This window comes from Astatotilapia calliptera, chromosome 6 (assembly GCF_900246225.1).
Source record: "Astatotilapia calliptera chromosome 6, fAstCal1.2, whole genome shotgun sequence".
NCBI lineage: Eukaryota > Metazoa > Chordata > Actinopteri > Cichliformes > Cichlidae > Astatotilapia > Astatotilapia calliptera.
The window spans coordinates 3443644-3461579 of NC_039307.1; the positions used below are offsets into that span (position 1 = coordinate 3443644).

The window sequence follows — 17936 nt, forward strand, 5'->3', positions numbered from 1 at the left end:
TATGTTTCAGATGCAAATACCAGCAGCACATTATCTTGGGCTGGTCTTATTATTTTGGCACATCAGTGTAAATTTACATTAGTCATTATTTGCTGCATTGATCACATGTCATTATACGTCATTAATGCAGTGTTTGTCTCATTTAAATGGATGCCGGGTTGACAAAAGTATTGTGTGTTAAAATGACTGAGACGGGTCATCTGTTAATGCACACGCACGGCTTTACCTTCCATTAGATGGAAACGCTGATGCAATTAGCGTAGTGCAATTTGTGAAATGGCAGCTCCAGCTGCAGGGGCAATCATGTGCAGTAAATGCTGCCCGTGCAAAAAAAGTGACCTCTTCTTCTGCAAAAGCTTTTTTTTTAAAAAAAAAAAAAAGAGAAAAGAAAAGAAAAACGTGAAGAGTCTGTTAAAAAGGCATTTCTGCTCCCGTGCCCACCGTTCCTCGCTTTCTTCTCAAGACATCTTTGAACTCAATTTGTTAGTACTTAAAGAAAGTGGAGTTCTCAGTTTGAGGGCAGGCACTTAAATCTGCCATTTATTCTGTTATCCCGAGGTCGACCCCGAGAGTTTTCCCGATGGCCGTATGGCTTATTCATAATGGCAAATTCTCCTTTCACCAATTCATACTTTGGTTTCTGTTCAGAACTTCTTTAAACAAGACATTCAAAGGAAAGGCAACGTTGTTAACTGCTCATCATATTCCTTATTTATCTCCCACTCCTCCGCACAGTTTGTCAGCGATCACAATTAGCACAAATTACACAAATTACTGGGTATTTTCTGCAGACTGCCTCATTTTTCCTCTTTCACTTCACATCTTGGTTAATTTACAGGATCACTGATATTTTGTAATTAATATATAATTTTACTCATGCAGCTAAGTGCATGAGTAAAATGGAAAATACCAGATTACATTCCATGTTCGGCCCCAGCCACACACATCCAGAGAGCCGACCACCGGTCAGTAAGAAAAAATATGTTTACCTGTTTCTGAATACGGCACTGAAATAAAAAAAACATCTCCCTACAATTGTTTTGATTGCTAGCAGATTACTGTGGTCACTGATAGTTTGCAGTGGAAGATACCAACATGTTTGCAAACACTCAAAATAACTGCTAACCAGCAGGGAAACCTGAAAAAGTGAAATGCAAACCAGGAACAGACAACATTCATCTGCAAAGAAAAACTCAGCCAGCACTCGACTTTTTAAACATTCTCCGTTTCCAGTTTGTGACTCAATTTTTCAAGTTTCACTGCAGCTCAGCGTTTAGAGACAGGTCAGCATTTTGTATGAAAAGTATAGGTCAGCTGTGGGCGACCAAAGGAACCTGAAGTTTTTGGTGCAGCACCAACTTTGTGACCGATTTCACGCAACGGCAGCCAAAATCACTCCGGGTGGTTTCAGGGGTTTCTGAGCGGTCCGCAGGCCTGAGGTCTTACATCTGTGTCAGTTAATCAGACTGAAAGGAAGCGGTCAGACGTACCTTTTGTAAACGTACGCTTACACTGCAATATCTTGAAAATGTGCTAAATGAGGTTACACTGGAACAATGATTATTATGCTCGGTTACTCTGGATGAAAATTTGGGGTCAGCGGGTGACGTGATAAAATAAGGATACAAATGTTGTGTGCAAAGTGAATGAATAAGTCTGTCACATATTTGTTCTCTCCTGAGGTATTATGTTGCTCTTACAAAAACCCTCCAATGTCAGAGACACCAAAGAGCTAGAGAAACTCAGTTTGTGGGATGAGAGTCTCACATCTCAGAAGTCTGAAACTCTCCAGTCAGGCAGGTGGAAGTCACACACCTGGATGCTGAATCTGAGGAGGAGGAAGATAAGGAGGAGAAGAACTGAGGCTTCAAGGATTTAATTAAAATTTGGGAGGTCGCAGGAGGTCGAGACTCTGGTGATCCACTCGCAGGAAATTTAAAATGTCATTTCCTTCTGGTGACTTTTCATGCATCTTTTCAGGTTAAATTTAGAGTGGAATTCTTTTTTCTGTAAGGGAAACGCATCAATCTGCCACGCGATGATAAAAGTGTCCCTAATAAACAGTGTTAGACACTGAATTTCAAATAAATTTTTTATATTTTCTATTTGTTTGTAACAGTGGTCCAACTCAGCTGTAACCTTGAACATAAGGAATAAAACTCAATATCAGTAACTTTTGGAGAGTTAGTGAAGGAGGGCTAACTGACATACTATGATGGAAAACTTTGTATGGATTTGAATATTTCTGATGTGGAGCTTAAAGTAGTCAAGGAAGGTCAATCAATAAAGAGCCTGATCATGGAGAGACGACCACCATCATACGACAGGAAGAAGATACCTAAAAGAGCCAAACTGCAGCAAACTGCCTGAGATCACTTCGTGCTGTCTGACTCAATGCCAGCATAAAGACTACAGTCGTACAGGCACCGACGAGCTCACAGTCCGTGACCGACTGCTTTCACCAAGTCCACAGAAAACACACACAGACTGGCTCTACAAACTCCCACACCCTCAAATATCCTCAATACGAGAGCGAGCCGAGGACGATGATCCACCTGAAGTTGAAATTTATATTGAAGTGTTCAAACATGTATGAAAAAGAGCATGAAGAGAATCTCCTGTCAGCTCTTTTTGTTTTTATCAGCTTAGATATGCTGTTATCTGATAAGCTGGGACTGTCTGTGTTATTCAGGCCAGGAAAGATGTTTCCTAGTTTTCCTGCAGACCACACAACACGCACACTACTGACACACACACACACACGCAGACAGTAACAAATGTCAAAACATCAAATATCAAAATTCATCATATACATATAAATTTATACACAAACAAGAAGCAGTTCTAATGAGAATAATGAATGAAACTCTGCAAACGTTTTTAAATTCTTTGGGAGCATATTCTTTAACTGGTTTAGAGGAGAAAGCTGATCGTGCAAGGAAAGACAAATCCCCTCTAAGGTGGTGGAGCAGCCTCATGGATGGTCTTACTGTATGTACTACACGTATGCTTGGGTATATTGTAGATGTCAATGAATTAAAGAGCTGATTGCTTAGAGTTCCTGGCAGAAGAACATTTTTCCAGGTGCTTACCAGAATGAGCAGGCAGTAGGAGGAGAACTCCTGATGAGCCGGGATGGTGGAGAACACAGAGAGGACCAGGCAGCTGAAGACCAAGACGAACCTGAACAAAAACACAAAACTGGAGTCAAACAGGATGACATCAATGGGCTGACCTCATCCACCCCACTGACCAAACCCTCATTTCCACTGGTCCCAAACAGGCTGTGCACTGAAGTGGAATTGTTCCTCTGTGACAAACTCTTGAACCCATTCTGGCAGTGAAGGAAGAGCAGCACACCAACGACCTGGCAGCGCAATCGCACAATTATTTCCTGTCTGCAGTGAACAGTGAACCCGACCATTATTCAATTTCCTGAGATATCAAGTTAATCATGCTTGTTTGTGCAACATGGTTTGCAAGAAACAAGCAGTGAAACTGCGGCTCTTGGAAAACAAGCAACATCCGACCACTTCCACACTCCCGACTGTCGCTCCCTCCGCCAGGAAACCGTAGCTTTCCATCTTCATTGTTGTGTTTTGTTTTTCCATCACACAAAGCTTCCAAAATGAGAAATATGAGTGCAGCCTTTAGAGCTACAGTGGCTCCTGATGTTAAATGGTGAGAGCACATCTGTGTTTTATCATCTCAGTCTGCTGCACAGGCCCGTCTGACACGCAGTGTGTGTGTGTTTTCTCTTAACTATTGTGCAATGACAGCAACACAGCCCACTTCATGTTACACAGGTCTTGTTTTTAGGCCTCTGAAGTTCGCTTCAAATCATAAACACACCTTTAATTACAGAATTTCAGGTGATTATTTACACTCCTGTTGAAATCCAAGCAACCCCCCCACCGTTACAGAACTGAAAGCAGAGGCACCTTCTGCTGTCCACAATAAAACCGGGTTGCATCTATGAAAAGTATCCACAGTTCCCGTTTACTGCTTGATACAGAATAAACGTCTTTATTGAAATAACTGTGTTTATTGTATATATTACAAACTGTATATATTACAGGCAGGACCAAAGTCAGAGTACCAGAAATGACATTTAAGCAATAAAGATGGATTACAGTGTGCAAGACCTGTTTGAAAGCCTAAGCAGCTGAGAGATGAAGGTTGTGGTCGAATAGTTGGAATAATACCAAGGAAAGACGCTTCCTTTATTACCTTCTTTAGCAAAGGACACAGTGGATCATCCTTCATGAAGGGAAATGAGATACATGATTGAGTGGTTCAGGAAAAAAGTATATCAGCGTGAGTACCAAATGAAGTAGACGGTAGTTTAATTATAATCTGCATTTGCCTTCTAATATGTGGGTGTTTGAACTTTAAACAATGATAAAGTGAAGTGACGGCTGTAGTTTAGCTGCCATCAGTCATTTCACATCAGGTAAAGATCCATCCAATCATTTTCATAACTGTTTATCCAGCTCAGAGCTGTTGGGATGCTGGAGTCTATCCCAGCTGTCACTGAGGGACTCAGGTCTCCAGTCTATCACAGAGCCATCCGTCCTCGCCTGCAGCCAAATTACAATCACCAATCAAACACAAACTTCAAAAAGAAAGGCTTCCTCTCATGAATTCTCCTTCACATCTTTCCTTCCTGTCTTGATGTTTTACCTCAGATTCAAGGAAAACACACGGGAGAGAATCTTTTGAACTATTCAGCCTCAACCAGCAACTCCCACGGGTCTGCCTCCCTGCATCCGCATGTAGTCAAAACTAATACGTAGTGTCTACGAGGGATCCTGGTTAGATGCTTCGCAGACTTCAACAAGTCATTTCAGCCCTTTGTCAAAATACCAGAGTCAGCTTTTTCAGTCAGGATGGGACCAGATATCAGATCGGTGCATCTCTACATCTCCAGCATAGAAACGAGGCACTTTGGTGTTATTTTAACCTGGAAACTCACAATCCATTTCCACTTCCATTCTCAGGCCACAGAACAGTCACCACTGGATAAGCCGATAAAGACTCCTAGCTGGCAGCGGACTGACTTTTAAAACAGCTTTGCATGCTACTGGAATTTGAAAAAGGTTTTTCACATTACAATCATTTCCTCTAGGAAAAATATCATTTCTGGCAATCTGACCTTGGCCCTACCCACAATGCAGTTTGTCCCTGTGCACAGCTGTACCGAAGCGGAGACTGGGGACTCCTTCCTATGGGCCCCTCGTGCCAAACTGACCCCAGATTATCACAGAGTTGAAGGGAAGTCTTTCAAGCTTGTCTGCCGGGCCCATCAGGACTACTTCCAGTGTTTGAATGGTGCCTGTGTGAAAATAGTGGGTGTGCAGAGCAGGTCACACTCCCATACCCCACAGAACAGTACAGGACTGTGCTGTTCTGACCCCACTTGGGCCCTCGCCGACATGCAGAGAGCCAAAATGAAGGTCAGGATTTTCCACAGCCTTGGGGATGGTTATGTCATCATTTCTCGACCCATGAGTTCTCCTCCTGCTCTGCGACAGGCCTCGCAGAGCTGCTGGAGGTTCCGAATGAAACGAAAAGCATAAAGTATCGAAAGTTTGAGGTTTGCACTGTTGACATTTCCAAAGATTTGAATAATGTGCTTTTGATTGGAGGAAAACATCTAGTGACAAGCATTGTGGTGCTGTCAGCTGAAGCACGAGCTCCTTGTCAGTGGCACACCTACGCCTCTCGCACTTACAAGGTTGTCAGACCGAAAATTATAGAGTGACAATCAACTCCCTTCATCCGTAGCCTAACTCATGTTTCCAGTTTGAATATATTTACTTTAAAAAAAAATAGGGGGTGGGGGGGGGGGATGAAGTGAAAAGCCCTGTGACAGCATCATTAAGTTCTCAATGAGGTTCATTAATTAATCCCACAAGGTGAGGCTCTCGGACGGCCATGGCCCCCGTGTGTCGTGATGCCCTGCACTCAGAGCTGAAGGATTCATCTGGAGCATCTCGTTCAGTGCTCCCAGCAGAGTGATCGCTCTTAACCTTCCAAACAACACTGACTGAAAATTAAACTGGCAAACACAAAGAAGGAGAGGTACGTCCTTCCACCTACTCACCCTCCACCTCCCCTGCGCTCGCACGTTGGCCCAGCATCACGGAACAAGTGGTGAGTGCTGCTCTGATTAGCATAATTTAATTGATTTGTCTGCAAAATGAGCTCCAAAACTAATGATATCCGCAAACTGCAATGGTATATTACAGCTCATTATCACTCTGAATTTGATTGGCAGACATTTCTCCACAGTCTCCTTTTTATCTGTCATCTTGGATGATAGGAGGGTAAGGAGAGCGGGGCAGTAAATGGCCTGGAGTGGAATTAAAGCCATGCCTCTGCAGTGAGGACACAGCTTTCACCAGGTGAGCTGCAGGGCGCTCCTGAATGTTTTTTGCCAGAAAGTCAAAAAAATGACTTTGATGCAATGCAAAATGCCACAAACAGACAGCGAGACACAAAATAACCACAAAAACATGCAAAATCACCAGTACGAGGCTGAAAATGACCACGGAGATGTGCAAAAAAGATCAGAGTGAGAAAAGCAAATGGGAGACAGAGGGGCCATTATAAGATACATAAGAATTAATTTGAGCTTTGAATTATGTAAAGCTGCAAAGAATGTCCATCAAAGAAAATAAGAAAGCTGAAAATTAGCAGAAAAGAGCCTCTTTAATACGCCTGGCTGAACACTCTCTGTCCACTGATAATAAAGAAGAAGAATTTTTCACCTCAATGTTTGGTTCAGTGCAAAAAACATAAAATTTAAATAAAACTGGAAAAATAAATCTAAGATGAGGACGTCTGTGTCCTATTAATGAAAGGTCTCTGCCCAATAAAAGACATCAAAATCTGGCTTTGCCGTCTTAAACGTGTTCCTTTCAGTTGTCCGTTTGTTAGGAGCTGGTTTTCGCAGCAGTTCGCAGGTGAGACACAAACAGGTTTTTCTAAAAGTGAGAATCTGCTGCCCGAATGTTTTCATCACTCACACACCTGAATAATCTGCGTAGCAGAGGAAAACGTGCACCCTGGAACCCTGCAGAGGTCATCGTTTTGATTTGATTTTATCTGACTGCAAACCAGTTCAAGTTTAGCTTGAGCCATAGTTGTACTTTTATTATGTATTTGCCTTTATTGTATTTTATGTAACCTTTTTTTTCACTTATTCAGTTTCAACATTTTTACTTTAGCGTGGCTTCATCTTTGATCCTGATTTTTCTTAATTTTCTTATCGACCATTTCAATATTTTCCTTTTTGTTTTTTCTTTTAAGATTTCTTATTGTTGGATATTATTTTTGCTTTATTACATCTTGTTATCAGCTTTGCAGTTCCTGTGTATTGTGTGTTCATCACTCAGCACAAAAGGAGCTATAAACTAAAGTCTAACTGATTGATTGCCCCATTTAACCTGGTTTTTACACTGTAGGGTCATGTGAGCGTGCTCAGTACACGTGTCACTGTATGCACAGAGCGTATGCAGAACAAGCAGCATGGCGACTCATTCACATCTACATGTGGTGTAATTAGATAAACTGTGCAGGACAAAAACTGAACATATTTCCCACTTTATGTGTCAAATCTGCATAAAGAAGCTCTAGTCCCACTTAAAAGCACCTTCCTGATTAGTTCTGTCGTGTGTTAATTGGACCACAGCACACTAATAGATTGATTAATGATGTCGTAATGATCACATGTGACTGGGTTTATGCCAGATGATGTCATAAGCTGTTTTGAGACACATGACACAGATATATTATCTGATGCTGTCCATGGTCCTGAAACCAAATCCTGCTCCTGCCCTTAGATTTTAGTTTCAGAGCAGATGTCACACGATCGAACTTGATTTGTCTTCAGTGATCCCACCTGCCGATCTGCCTTTTCATTGAACAGAGATCAGCTGGTGCACAATCAACAATTATTCTACTTTAAAGAATGCATCGCCACTTTACACATGATGCTGTTAGTGTGGTGCTATAGTGGAAGCTTTGCAACTGTTTAGTAAACAGAGCAATCCAACGTACATTCTGTGATCTGATTTTTAAATCTGAAACCATCAACTGTCTCAGGCTACATTCCCGTTTTTTGGGACAAAACATTAGGACGTCTCAGTGCTGCAACTTTATGAAACCGCTGAATCAAAATTCAACGTAGTTTGATTATTTTGTTTCATAAAGACTTCAAAAAGTGAAAGAAGAAGTAGGATTCCCCACATCAGCTGCATCGCGTATCTAAAATCCAGTTACACTCACAATCTCTACTGACTGTGTTTCTCGAGCTCATGACCTGGAGGGGAGACGGCGTCCTCGCATGCTTTGGCAGAAGATAGTGTTCCCAAATGTCAGAGCACGTGTTGCCAACACTATGAAAACTGAAACCTTTTCACTTATTATGGTGAACTGCGGAGCAGGGGAAGTGTGTGTCACCTTAATGTCCACTGTGTGTTGTCCTCGGGAACTTTATGAGTTGACAAGGAAAAGCAAAACCTAAACCTCCATAAAAGAGCCACACGAGCTCAGAAAAGTCGACTTTTCAGAGGACTGCGTGTCGTGCTGGGTGTTGCACATTTATGTTGTGCGGGTGGCCGGTGTGATCAGATTGTGGAGCAGCTCTTTAAAAAAATAGCTGTTTCAGGTTTGGGGTCCCGGGACGCAGCAGTGAGAAGTTATCTTCTGATTCAAAAAGCTGCCTAAAGCACAACCATCAACAACATAATTAACCACAGTCGTCTAACCGTGACCCAGAAATTTGACCTCAAGACCTTTGACCTTCCCTGCGAGGTTGACATTCCTTCACGCACTCAGTCAGTCATGCATCTGACATCTCAAAGCATTCCTGGCATTCGTCCTGACAGTGTTGGTTTATTCCAACAGCGACGGGCCTCCTCTGTGCACTCAGCACATTTCAGAGACTCACCAGAGGAGGAGGAAAACCTTATCACTTGTTCAGAGACGACCATTTATGGGTCTTTTTATTTTCTGTCAGTTATTTGCTGTCAACCGTGATGAGATTGAGTACTCGACATTACAGCATGCGTCTCTTACTGTTACCACCGCACGTAAATTTGGGTCTTTCAGAGGATGTGCCGATCAATTGTTCGGTGTGTCTGCTCACTTTAAGGACTCATCCTACCATAAACACCGACTTCTTCCAAGATCCACGTGCAATTTGGTGACAATCTGTGCATTTGCTCAAATGACGGAGCATCATGTCACAAAGCAAAAGTGATAACAAAGTGGCATCAAGTGAACATTTCAGATCCATGGCCAGGAAACTCCCACAACTCTTAATCAGATTGACAATTTATGGTCAGTCCTTAAAAAGCACAGTCTGCACATTTATCAACTTGGAGCTCTGATAAGGCAGGAACAGGTCATGCTACACTCTTCCTGCTCAGTCACACATGCATGTAACATATCTGCAGGGCTGTACGTATGAATATAAGCTGTTAGCTGCTACGTGTTAAAAGCCACAGTGCTGACAGTGAGCTGCAGACATTAGTGTGACTGAAGCTCAGAAGACGACAGAGCACATTTCCATAATTCACCTGGGCTCTCTGAAAGCCTGAGCCAGGGATGCGCTCTGTATTTTGTCAAGCAGTAGCAAAGAGGGGTGGGGAGTGTCTCTCATTCCCCATAATGCTGATGTTATGCATCTCAGGCTGCAAGAAGCACGAGTTAGAGCAGAACAAGCTGAATGCGTTTGGGAGATTAAATGAGTGCAAATGAACTTGCAAAGTCGGCTCAATGAGGAAGCGAGCGTGAGGATTTTTGTGACGTCTGACTATTGATACAGCGAGGCGTCTGGGAGGAGCCCCGTGACAGAGGGCTGTTTGCCGCGAGCAGTCTTCAGAATACCGATTACGCACGCACTGAAAACGATGCATGGCGAGCAAAGAACAGAAACTACAGCGCAGGGATTTTCAAACCGTGGTGGCCACATTAAGAATAACAAAACACACACTGTAGCTATAATGTTTCATATTTTCAGTGACGTCCTGCATTGTGGTGAGGGCAGCGGTGGTGTTTATGTTTGAGTTAAAGGAGAGGAAGCTCATCCACCACAGTGGCAAGCTTCGGAGTCAACAGATGACAGGAATGTTGCTTCTTGGCAAAAACTTCCAGTTTACAATATTTCTGCAGCCAGAGAACTTCCTTTTTACGTCATTTCATTTAAGTCTGGCTTTCGCGTCTGCACACACGCCGAACCAACGAACCTCCGCCGAGTCATTAGGTACGAGACGATTATTTCCATTACATCCTTAAAATCGCACAGCCAAGAGACGTTCTTCGACGTCATGTAGCTGCAGGCAGCGTTTGGCTGTGACAGCTTTCATTTGCTCCTCTCCTGAGGCGTCTCCTGCTTTATGTGTTTGAGAGGAGAGGACTACATAAACAGTTTATAGATTATTTCAAAATGAGGTTTCAAGCAGTCACCAGCACCGACTGCTTGCGTGGGAGTCATATCACTGCATTAAGTTGTGTGAAAGATTAACTCCAGAAAACACGTTTAATATCAATTCTCATTATAAAACTGAAAAATAATATTTCAGAAATGGGAAAAGCTCCAGGCTTGAATGTGTAGGCAAAATGAGAACTCTCAAGTTCTGTTCTGTTAATGTACTCACAGATTGATCAACAGGAAGACTGTGATGCGATGCGTACAGTGTGCTTGTGCACTCCAACTATGGCCTCACCGCAAGCACTGAAGCCTTCCAAATCAGGACTAATCTCACCATATGAGGCATCCTCTACAACATAGGTGTCAAACTCTGGCCCGCGGGCCACATTTGGCCCGCAGCCTACTTACATTTGGCCTGCGAAGCCATACCAAATTACTATCAGAGCTGGCCTACTGGTATTATACAGCTAATATATATATTGTTTAGTATTAAGCTTTGCTTGTTCCATATTCAGTTTTTCAGCAAAACTTGTTTGAGTCCATAAGAAAAGATTCATTCTTATATCTGGAGGAATAAATATATTTCAATAAATATTAACGTTAGCCCGCGACTTTGTTCCAGTTTTGAATTTTGGCCCACTGTGTATTTGAGTTTGACACCCCTGTTCTACAAGGTGGATACACTGGATACCTTGTGTCCCCAGAACCTCAGGGTCTTGGCAGATAATAAGCCCCCCCCCCCCCCACCCAGTGAGTGGACACGGGCTGATGTCACTGCCTTTTGAAGGACTCAGGGAAGCCAAAGGCTATGGGAAAACACCCAGGTACAACATCCAGACAGATTAAACTCATGAACAGGATGGAATCACCTGGGAAGGACTATTCAGAGAGAAACTATAATCCAGCAGCCTGGAGTTTCAGCATGGGGTTGACTAGAAAGAGTCACAGAAAGTAATCTGAGAACTAACACTGTTTCTGATCTATTGGATGACCCGAGGCAGGAATACAACCAACAGGGCAGTGCGACATGTAGACTAGCTGAATGTGAAGACCAAAAACTCACAGGTCAAAGATCCTGAACATTCCAAAAACCCTTAAGAAGGCGAAATTTCGATTTATCTGTCGCGCTACATTCGAACCATTACTTGTAGCCAGGAGTCATGGAGTTGTTAGCTGATGAGTGTATTTCACAGTCAGACCCACACCCCACTTAGATCCAGCTTAAAACACTGATGGTGAAAGGCTTCACTAACAAATGTCCATCTTTTAACACTTATATCCTACACACTTATAAAGCAATGACTTTAAGTTTCTAAAAATCTTGTATGCTGCATGCCAACAGTTATGAAGGCAAGCTCTTAAAACCTCTTAAGACAGTCACTACATTGTTTGATATTTGCCAAGTAGAAACAGTTCGAAGGCACCGACTCCAAACTGTACACGCATTGGAGGTCGTTCACACTCTCCAAATGAAAAATTCTTTATTGAAGTCCTGAAACAGCTGCTGGCGAATTGAGCTGCTAACATCTACAGTTATGCAATATTATGATAATAAACAATAAAAAAGGACTAACAGATTTTATTAGATTGGCAAAACAGTCATGCACTGTATTGGATCCTGCCCTAAAGCGCTTTACACATCCAGCCATCCACACATTCACACACTGGTGATGGCAGCTACATTGTAGCCACAGCCACCCTGGGGCGCACAGAGGCGAGGCTGCTGAACACTGGCGCCACCGGGCCCTCTGACCACCACCAGTAGGCAACAGGTGAAGTGTCTTGCCCAAGGACACAACGACCGAGACTGTCCAAGCCGGGGCTCGAACCGGCAACCTTCCGATTACAAGGCAAACTCCCAACTCTTGAGCCACGATCGCCTCAGACGACTCACCATTATCCATTACTTGCTGAAGGAAATAAATCAACTTCTTATTGCGGCTGAATAAACAACAGACTCACGAATACAAGGAGAATTTGACAGAAAGTACGATATGTCTAGCTGGATATGCCTATACTTTATTATAAAAATACCCCAAATTACTAATATTTCTGAGTATCAAACTAACATTCAGTCATAATGATCATGTGATAAGACAGTGATGTTAACTCAAAAAATGTATCCAATCAATATACTTTATGCTAAACTTACTGTCTCTTCACAGAAAATACACACAAAAAAAATCATCGTCTCTTGAGTGAACTTTGAAGGGAACATGAATACATCATCTGAAAGTCAAACACCAAGTCCAAACTGGAAAGATGATTTTTTTTTAAGCATTAAACTGCACCATCTGTTTTTTATTTCGGCAAAGTGGATAATGATGTGAAAATGACTCAATTTACAGTCAGGTCGTGTTGACATACATTAATCTTGACTCTTTTTTCACATAGAATGCCAATCTGTGGGCTACTGCGTGCTGCAGACCTGCAGCACCAGCACACACATGGCCATATACATGTGTGATGATGCACCGCTGAAGTCATCGGCTAGATCCTGGACTGCAAAAATATTTTGGCCTCTGTTGATAGTTTCCCCAATCATAAAAGCTCTGAGTGGAGTAGTTTGGTTATACTTCATCCACTGGGAGCAGGTAGAGGCGTGGCCACGCTGGTTAAAAGGTGTCTGGACACAGGCGGGTGGAGCCCATCGACCTCACGCTGATGACCACCTTTTAGACTATTTTAGTCAAGTCAAGTCAAGTGGCTTTATTGTCACTCCAACCATGTGCTGTGGTACAATACGCAGTGAAATGAGACAATGTTCCTCCAAGACCGTGGTGCTACATATGACATACGACAGACAATCAACACAGGACCACATAAAGTGCAAGTGTGCAAAAATTGCAAAAAATAAAACAAACACAGTGCAACCCCAGACATAACAGAACGATACAGACACAACAGTGCAATAGAAATGTGCAAAAGGCACGTCTGTTATTTAGCATTAATCAGCTAATACCGGTGTTTGTGCATTGTATTGTAACATAAGTGATGTTACGATGGCTTCATCCATCTTCATCCATCAGATGTGAGTCTGTGGCGTCTGACTCCCTTTAGGAGCCAGACTCAAGTGGTCATTAGGGGACTGCAGTTTTTGGCATTTGGGGATGGCTTTGTTTTTCTGCACTGGAGGTTGCATTGTAGCTAAATTGCATTGTTTTAAACTGTACTACAAATAAGTCTGTATTCCCCTATTATTATCAACGACTTATTAATCCACTCTTTAAAACTAAAACCTGAGATTTTACTAGGGCACGGTGGATCAGCAGCAGGCCACCTATCCCATTAAAACAGATCTAGCCAGTGCATCTGGACTACAAACAATATTGTTACTAGTTTTCCTTCTGATACGGTTCAGTTTGCAGTATAATTAAAGTCTGTGAACCAAGAACTTTAACATTTTAACCATGCTTTCACTGACGAGAGAAGCAAAGCTTGGATATATAAACATTATAGAATCATATAGCTTCACCTGCTGATGAATGGAAAATGTAGAAAGAGCTCACTGCGTCCCTATAAACTTTATCTTTCAGCTTAGTGGTTCCATCCAATTTGGCTGCAGTTTATTTAGCCATTTTTGCAGCCTTATTAAAAGCCTGACTCTTTCCATCCGTAGCTGGTGTTACATATCATTTCTAATTGTGCCCCAAAAAGGTAATTAGTGTAAAAAGCAGATGGACAGCATGCATCACCCTGTAATGCTTCCCCTTATACAGCAGCTATCGCAGCTCGAGTCCAAAAAAAGAAACAAGAGAAAAGCACGAGGAGCCTGAGTAAGGGCATGCACATAATCCCGTGTGCTGTGAAACGGTGCTCTATTACAAAAGCAAAATGCGAAGGCGCTGTGAGGAGATAAACCCAGCGAGACCACCCACAGAGTGCAGCTATTTCACAGACGTCCTTATTAAGAGACCACAACCAAAATTCAGCAGAAAACTGAAACGTTAAGGACCTTTAAAATGTTTGAAGAGAAAGAGAAACAACTGCATAAAACCACAAGTGTGCAAAGTCGTAAAGCAGCCTGACTGTAGTTTATTGTGTCTGTTCTCTTGTGTTGAGGCACGTAAAGAGCCTCCACAAATTAAAAGTCCATCAGCAGAGCTGCAGGAGGACTTGTAATGGAAAGCAAAGGGGAGGAACTGAACAATTCAGACTTCATAAATGAGCCAGACCCTGATTGTGAAGTTTCCCGCTGTTTATGAAGCTCTGCTGTGTTGTGAAGTGTTCGTCTCACATTTACCGTAATTACCGTATGTTGGTAAGAGCGCACCTGGGGCTGAAATGCTTTTTAAAAATGAGAATAGCTGCTGTTATAGACGTATACAAAAGTGTTTTTAAAAATGGGATGACTTTTTTAGCAAGCTTCGGTTTCACCTTTTCCTCTGTGAATCTCGATAGACACGAGACGAGCCCTTTGGTGCCAGAAGCTTTCTGGTTTCTATTTTTATAGCCAGGTACTACTGACTAATGACAATATCACAGGCTTTTGGTTAGGAAATGCGTTTGAAGCTTTAAAACATTTTTATTAACTTTGCATCATTACAGAAAGAGACAGCAGCAATGCTGCAACCAGAGACCATCACATGTCAATGAAATTCGACAACAAATGAAGCAACCGCTACCGACATGATGTGGGCGTATCCTGAGCCTAATTAATCTCAGCACTGGGGTGAACGACTGAAGCAACTACCAATGGGAGCAAAGGATGCTGTTAAATGGCGTACCTCAACAGTCCTCAACCCACAGGCATCATCTTTCAGAAGATGTAGGCTAATGCTAACATCATGCCTTGAAAGCTGTTGGATGTCCAACAATTCAACACAACTTTATTTATATAGCACCACATCACAACAGCAGTCGCTTCAAGGTGCTTTGTATTGTAAGGTAAAGACCCCACAACAATACAGAGAAAACCCCAACAATCACATTACCCCCAATGACAAAGCACTTGGCAACAGTGGGAAGGAAAAACTCCCTTATAACAGGAAGAAACGTCCGGACATCTGCCACAACCCAATGGGTGTGAGGGGAGGTTAACTGTGGTTAACATAAGGTGATCGATGGATGTTTTTCTACACAATCAGAGGCTAAAATCTCAACTGGGGTCCATACATTTTTTTGTGTGTGTGTTTTTTATCAACAGTTGCCCTTTGATCATAAAGGCAGCAGACTGCTGCTCTGGACTGATGCGTTTCAGTCATTTTGGATGGCGCTCCACTATAGAGCTGTTATAGACGGGAAACAGTGCTCTGCTGTAAAGGAACGGGGTGCACTTGACTTAATAACCCCGATTATTTTATCTTCATAACCATAAGCTAACCATAAGATGTCAAAACTGCAGAAACATTTGTGAAAATAACTATTCTGCAGAGAGCGAGTGGTGTATCTGTGGTCCAGTCTGTTTTCAGGCCTAAAAAATAACTTTCTTTCATCACCATGAATCACAAAGAGAGCATGTGCTGCCAATCGAGGCTGATGTGACAAATGAAAATGAGTCCTTTAAGACAAAACTGACACAACGATTCATCCTCACGACTGAGTTTTTCCTTCCCATTATCCCCGTGTTAGAAGAGGATATTATCTAAAGCAATCACTGTCGAGGACTCTGTGTCATTTGCAAACCTATTGATCGTATACCACCGCTGAAAATATCTCCAGCCACTTTTTGGCCTCTCTCTCCATCGATCAAGCGCATTTGTCTAATTTCTCCAGCCAGTGACCATCAATACTTGAACCGTAGGGCTCCGACCCACTTCCACCACCCATCTCCTTCCAGGCAAACAAGTATTAATGAATCCAGGTGAGAGGATAATGAGGCACCCAGACATAGACTCACTGAGGTCAGCGAGTGGCGTGGACACGCAGAACTCTCACTGTCACGCCGTAATGAGAGACAGACCTGGCGTCCCGGACTAACCCCACTGACTCTGGGACAACTAATACCTCTCTGTCTTGAATAAATGTATCACCTGTCCAGATGGTGTTCTGGACAACCAGTGGAACGCTTTTTGGTGTGCACAGTCACATGGGCAAAAGGTTAAGCTCACAGATAAATAGAGCGACTGTATGTTTGGAGGATAAATCAGCAGAGTGATGAATAACAAAGCTGGTGGCTTCAATTTAGCAGCAGCAGAGCACAACATTGTCAGGGGTCTGCAGAGTTTCGATTAAAGCGATAAGTATCGGGAGGTTTACAGTCATTTTAGAGCCATTTAAGGTGTTGTTAGGCTCATCTCAAAGCTTCAAAAGATCAGGTCCTCAAATGAAGGCTGGCTTTTCTTTGCCTCAAACTTTAGAGCTTTAAATCAAAAACCACTCTCCCTGAAAAATTGGCGGGCTCAGGACGCTACACATTCATCTAGGAGTAGAAGACAACCGACAAACTCATTCACTGTGATATCTGCTCAGGCGAACCCCTGCGACCTCAAAATAGCAAGGAACCCATAAATCAGCAGTGGTGGAGTGGGCCGGTCGATGGGCTGACGCCCAGCATCCATCTCCATGCAGTCTAAATTTGGGTGATAACGAAGGGTGAGGCTGATGGCTGAGAACATTAAAATGGGCCGCGCTGCTGTGCCAGAGCTGAATTATTAATCAAACACAGATATACGTGGCAATGGCAGCTTTCTGATCGGCAGGCAATTTTCTTTTTCAATCTTCTTCGTCCTCTGATTGGTTTATTTTCTTCAGCGCATTCAGACGTCATTAATTTTGTCTCTGTATAAAGAAAATGCCACAAAAATAAAAACTTCTGGGCACACTCAGTCAGCAGTAAGATGCCATCCTTGAAAAAAGAGGGAAAAAACATCATTCAGTGCAATGTAAGAAAATGTTTTTCATTTGTTTGGGATTTTATACTTTATTTCAGGAGACTTCACTCCCAAGTTCACTGGGCTGCAGCCGAAACACTTCCAAAATACACGTTATCAAACTCATTGTTGTTTTTAGTTTTTATGATGTGTTGTGAAGTCGGTTCGAAGACCAAGAGTTTGGAACTGAAGCCAAAAATGACTGAAGTCTGGCAGCAGTGGCCCAATTTGGGCCCATTTGAAATGTGTCAGGGTTGAGCTGGCTTAGGTTTTCTGTCTTCTTTTTTTTTTAGGAACAGGTGCGCGGCTGAGCTGGGCGTGGCTGTGGCGCGCAGGGTTTACCCGGTACACCTGAGGCCTGTTTGGGTCAATCGGGCAGGCGCATTAAAGGAGCGGCGATTCGTCACCTGATCGTTGCCCCTGCTCTAATGGTAACCAGCAGTTTCTTTGTTTCGTTTAAACTCTGACATGGTTCCAGTCTGCACTCTCTTCATTTGCTTCTCACCAATCCTTCATCCACCAGCTTGCCCAGGACTTTCCCGAAGGACTTTCACTGCACCCTCCACACCTCCCACCTGCGCATCTCTCTGCCTCAGCCTCCTGTCCTCAAGCTCCACCCGAGCCTTTTGTAGAAGTGTGACAAGTAAGCTCCACACTCCGTTAAATTCTCTCACTTATTAACT

The 17936-nt window shown here is 42.9% G+C and overlaps 1 protein-coding gene across 4 annotated transcripts in view; it reads right to left on the reverse strand.

Moving 5' to 3' along the window:
- Window positions 1-17936, reverse strand: part of LOC113023576 (potassium voltage-gated channel subfamily KQT member 5-like) — a 135153-nt gene that overhangs the window by 35331 nt on the left and 81886 nt on the right. For all 4 annotated transcript variants that reach the window (XM_026169700.1, XM_026169698.1, XM_026169697.1 and 1 more), the window contains exon 2: window positions 3093-3183. In XM_026169700.1, the coding sequence (XP_026025485.1) occupies window positions 3093-3183 (91 nt within the window). The remainder of the gene's footprint in view (window positions 1-3092; window positions 3184-17936) is intronic.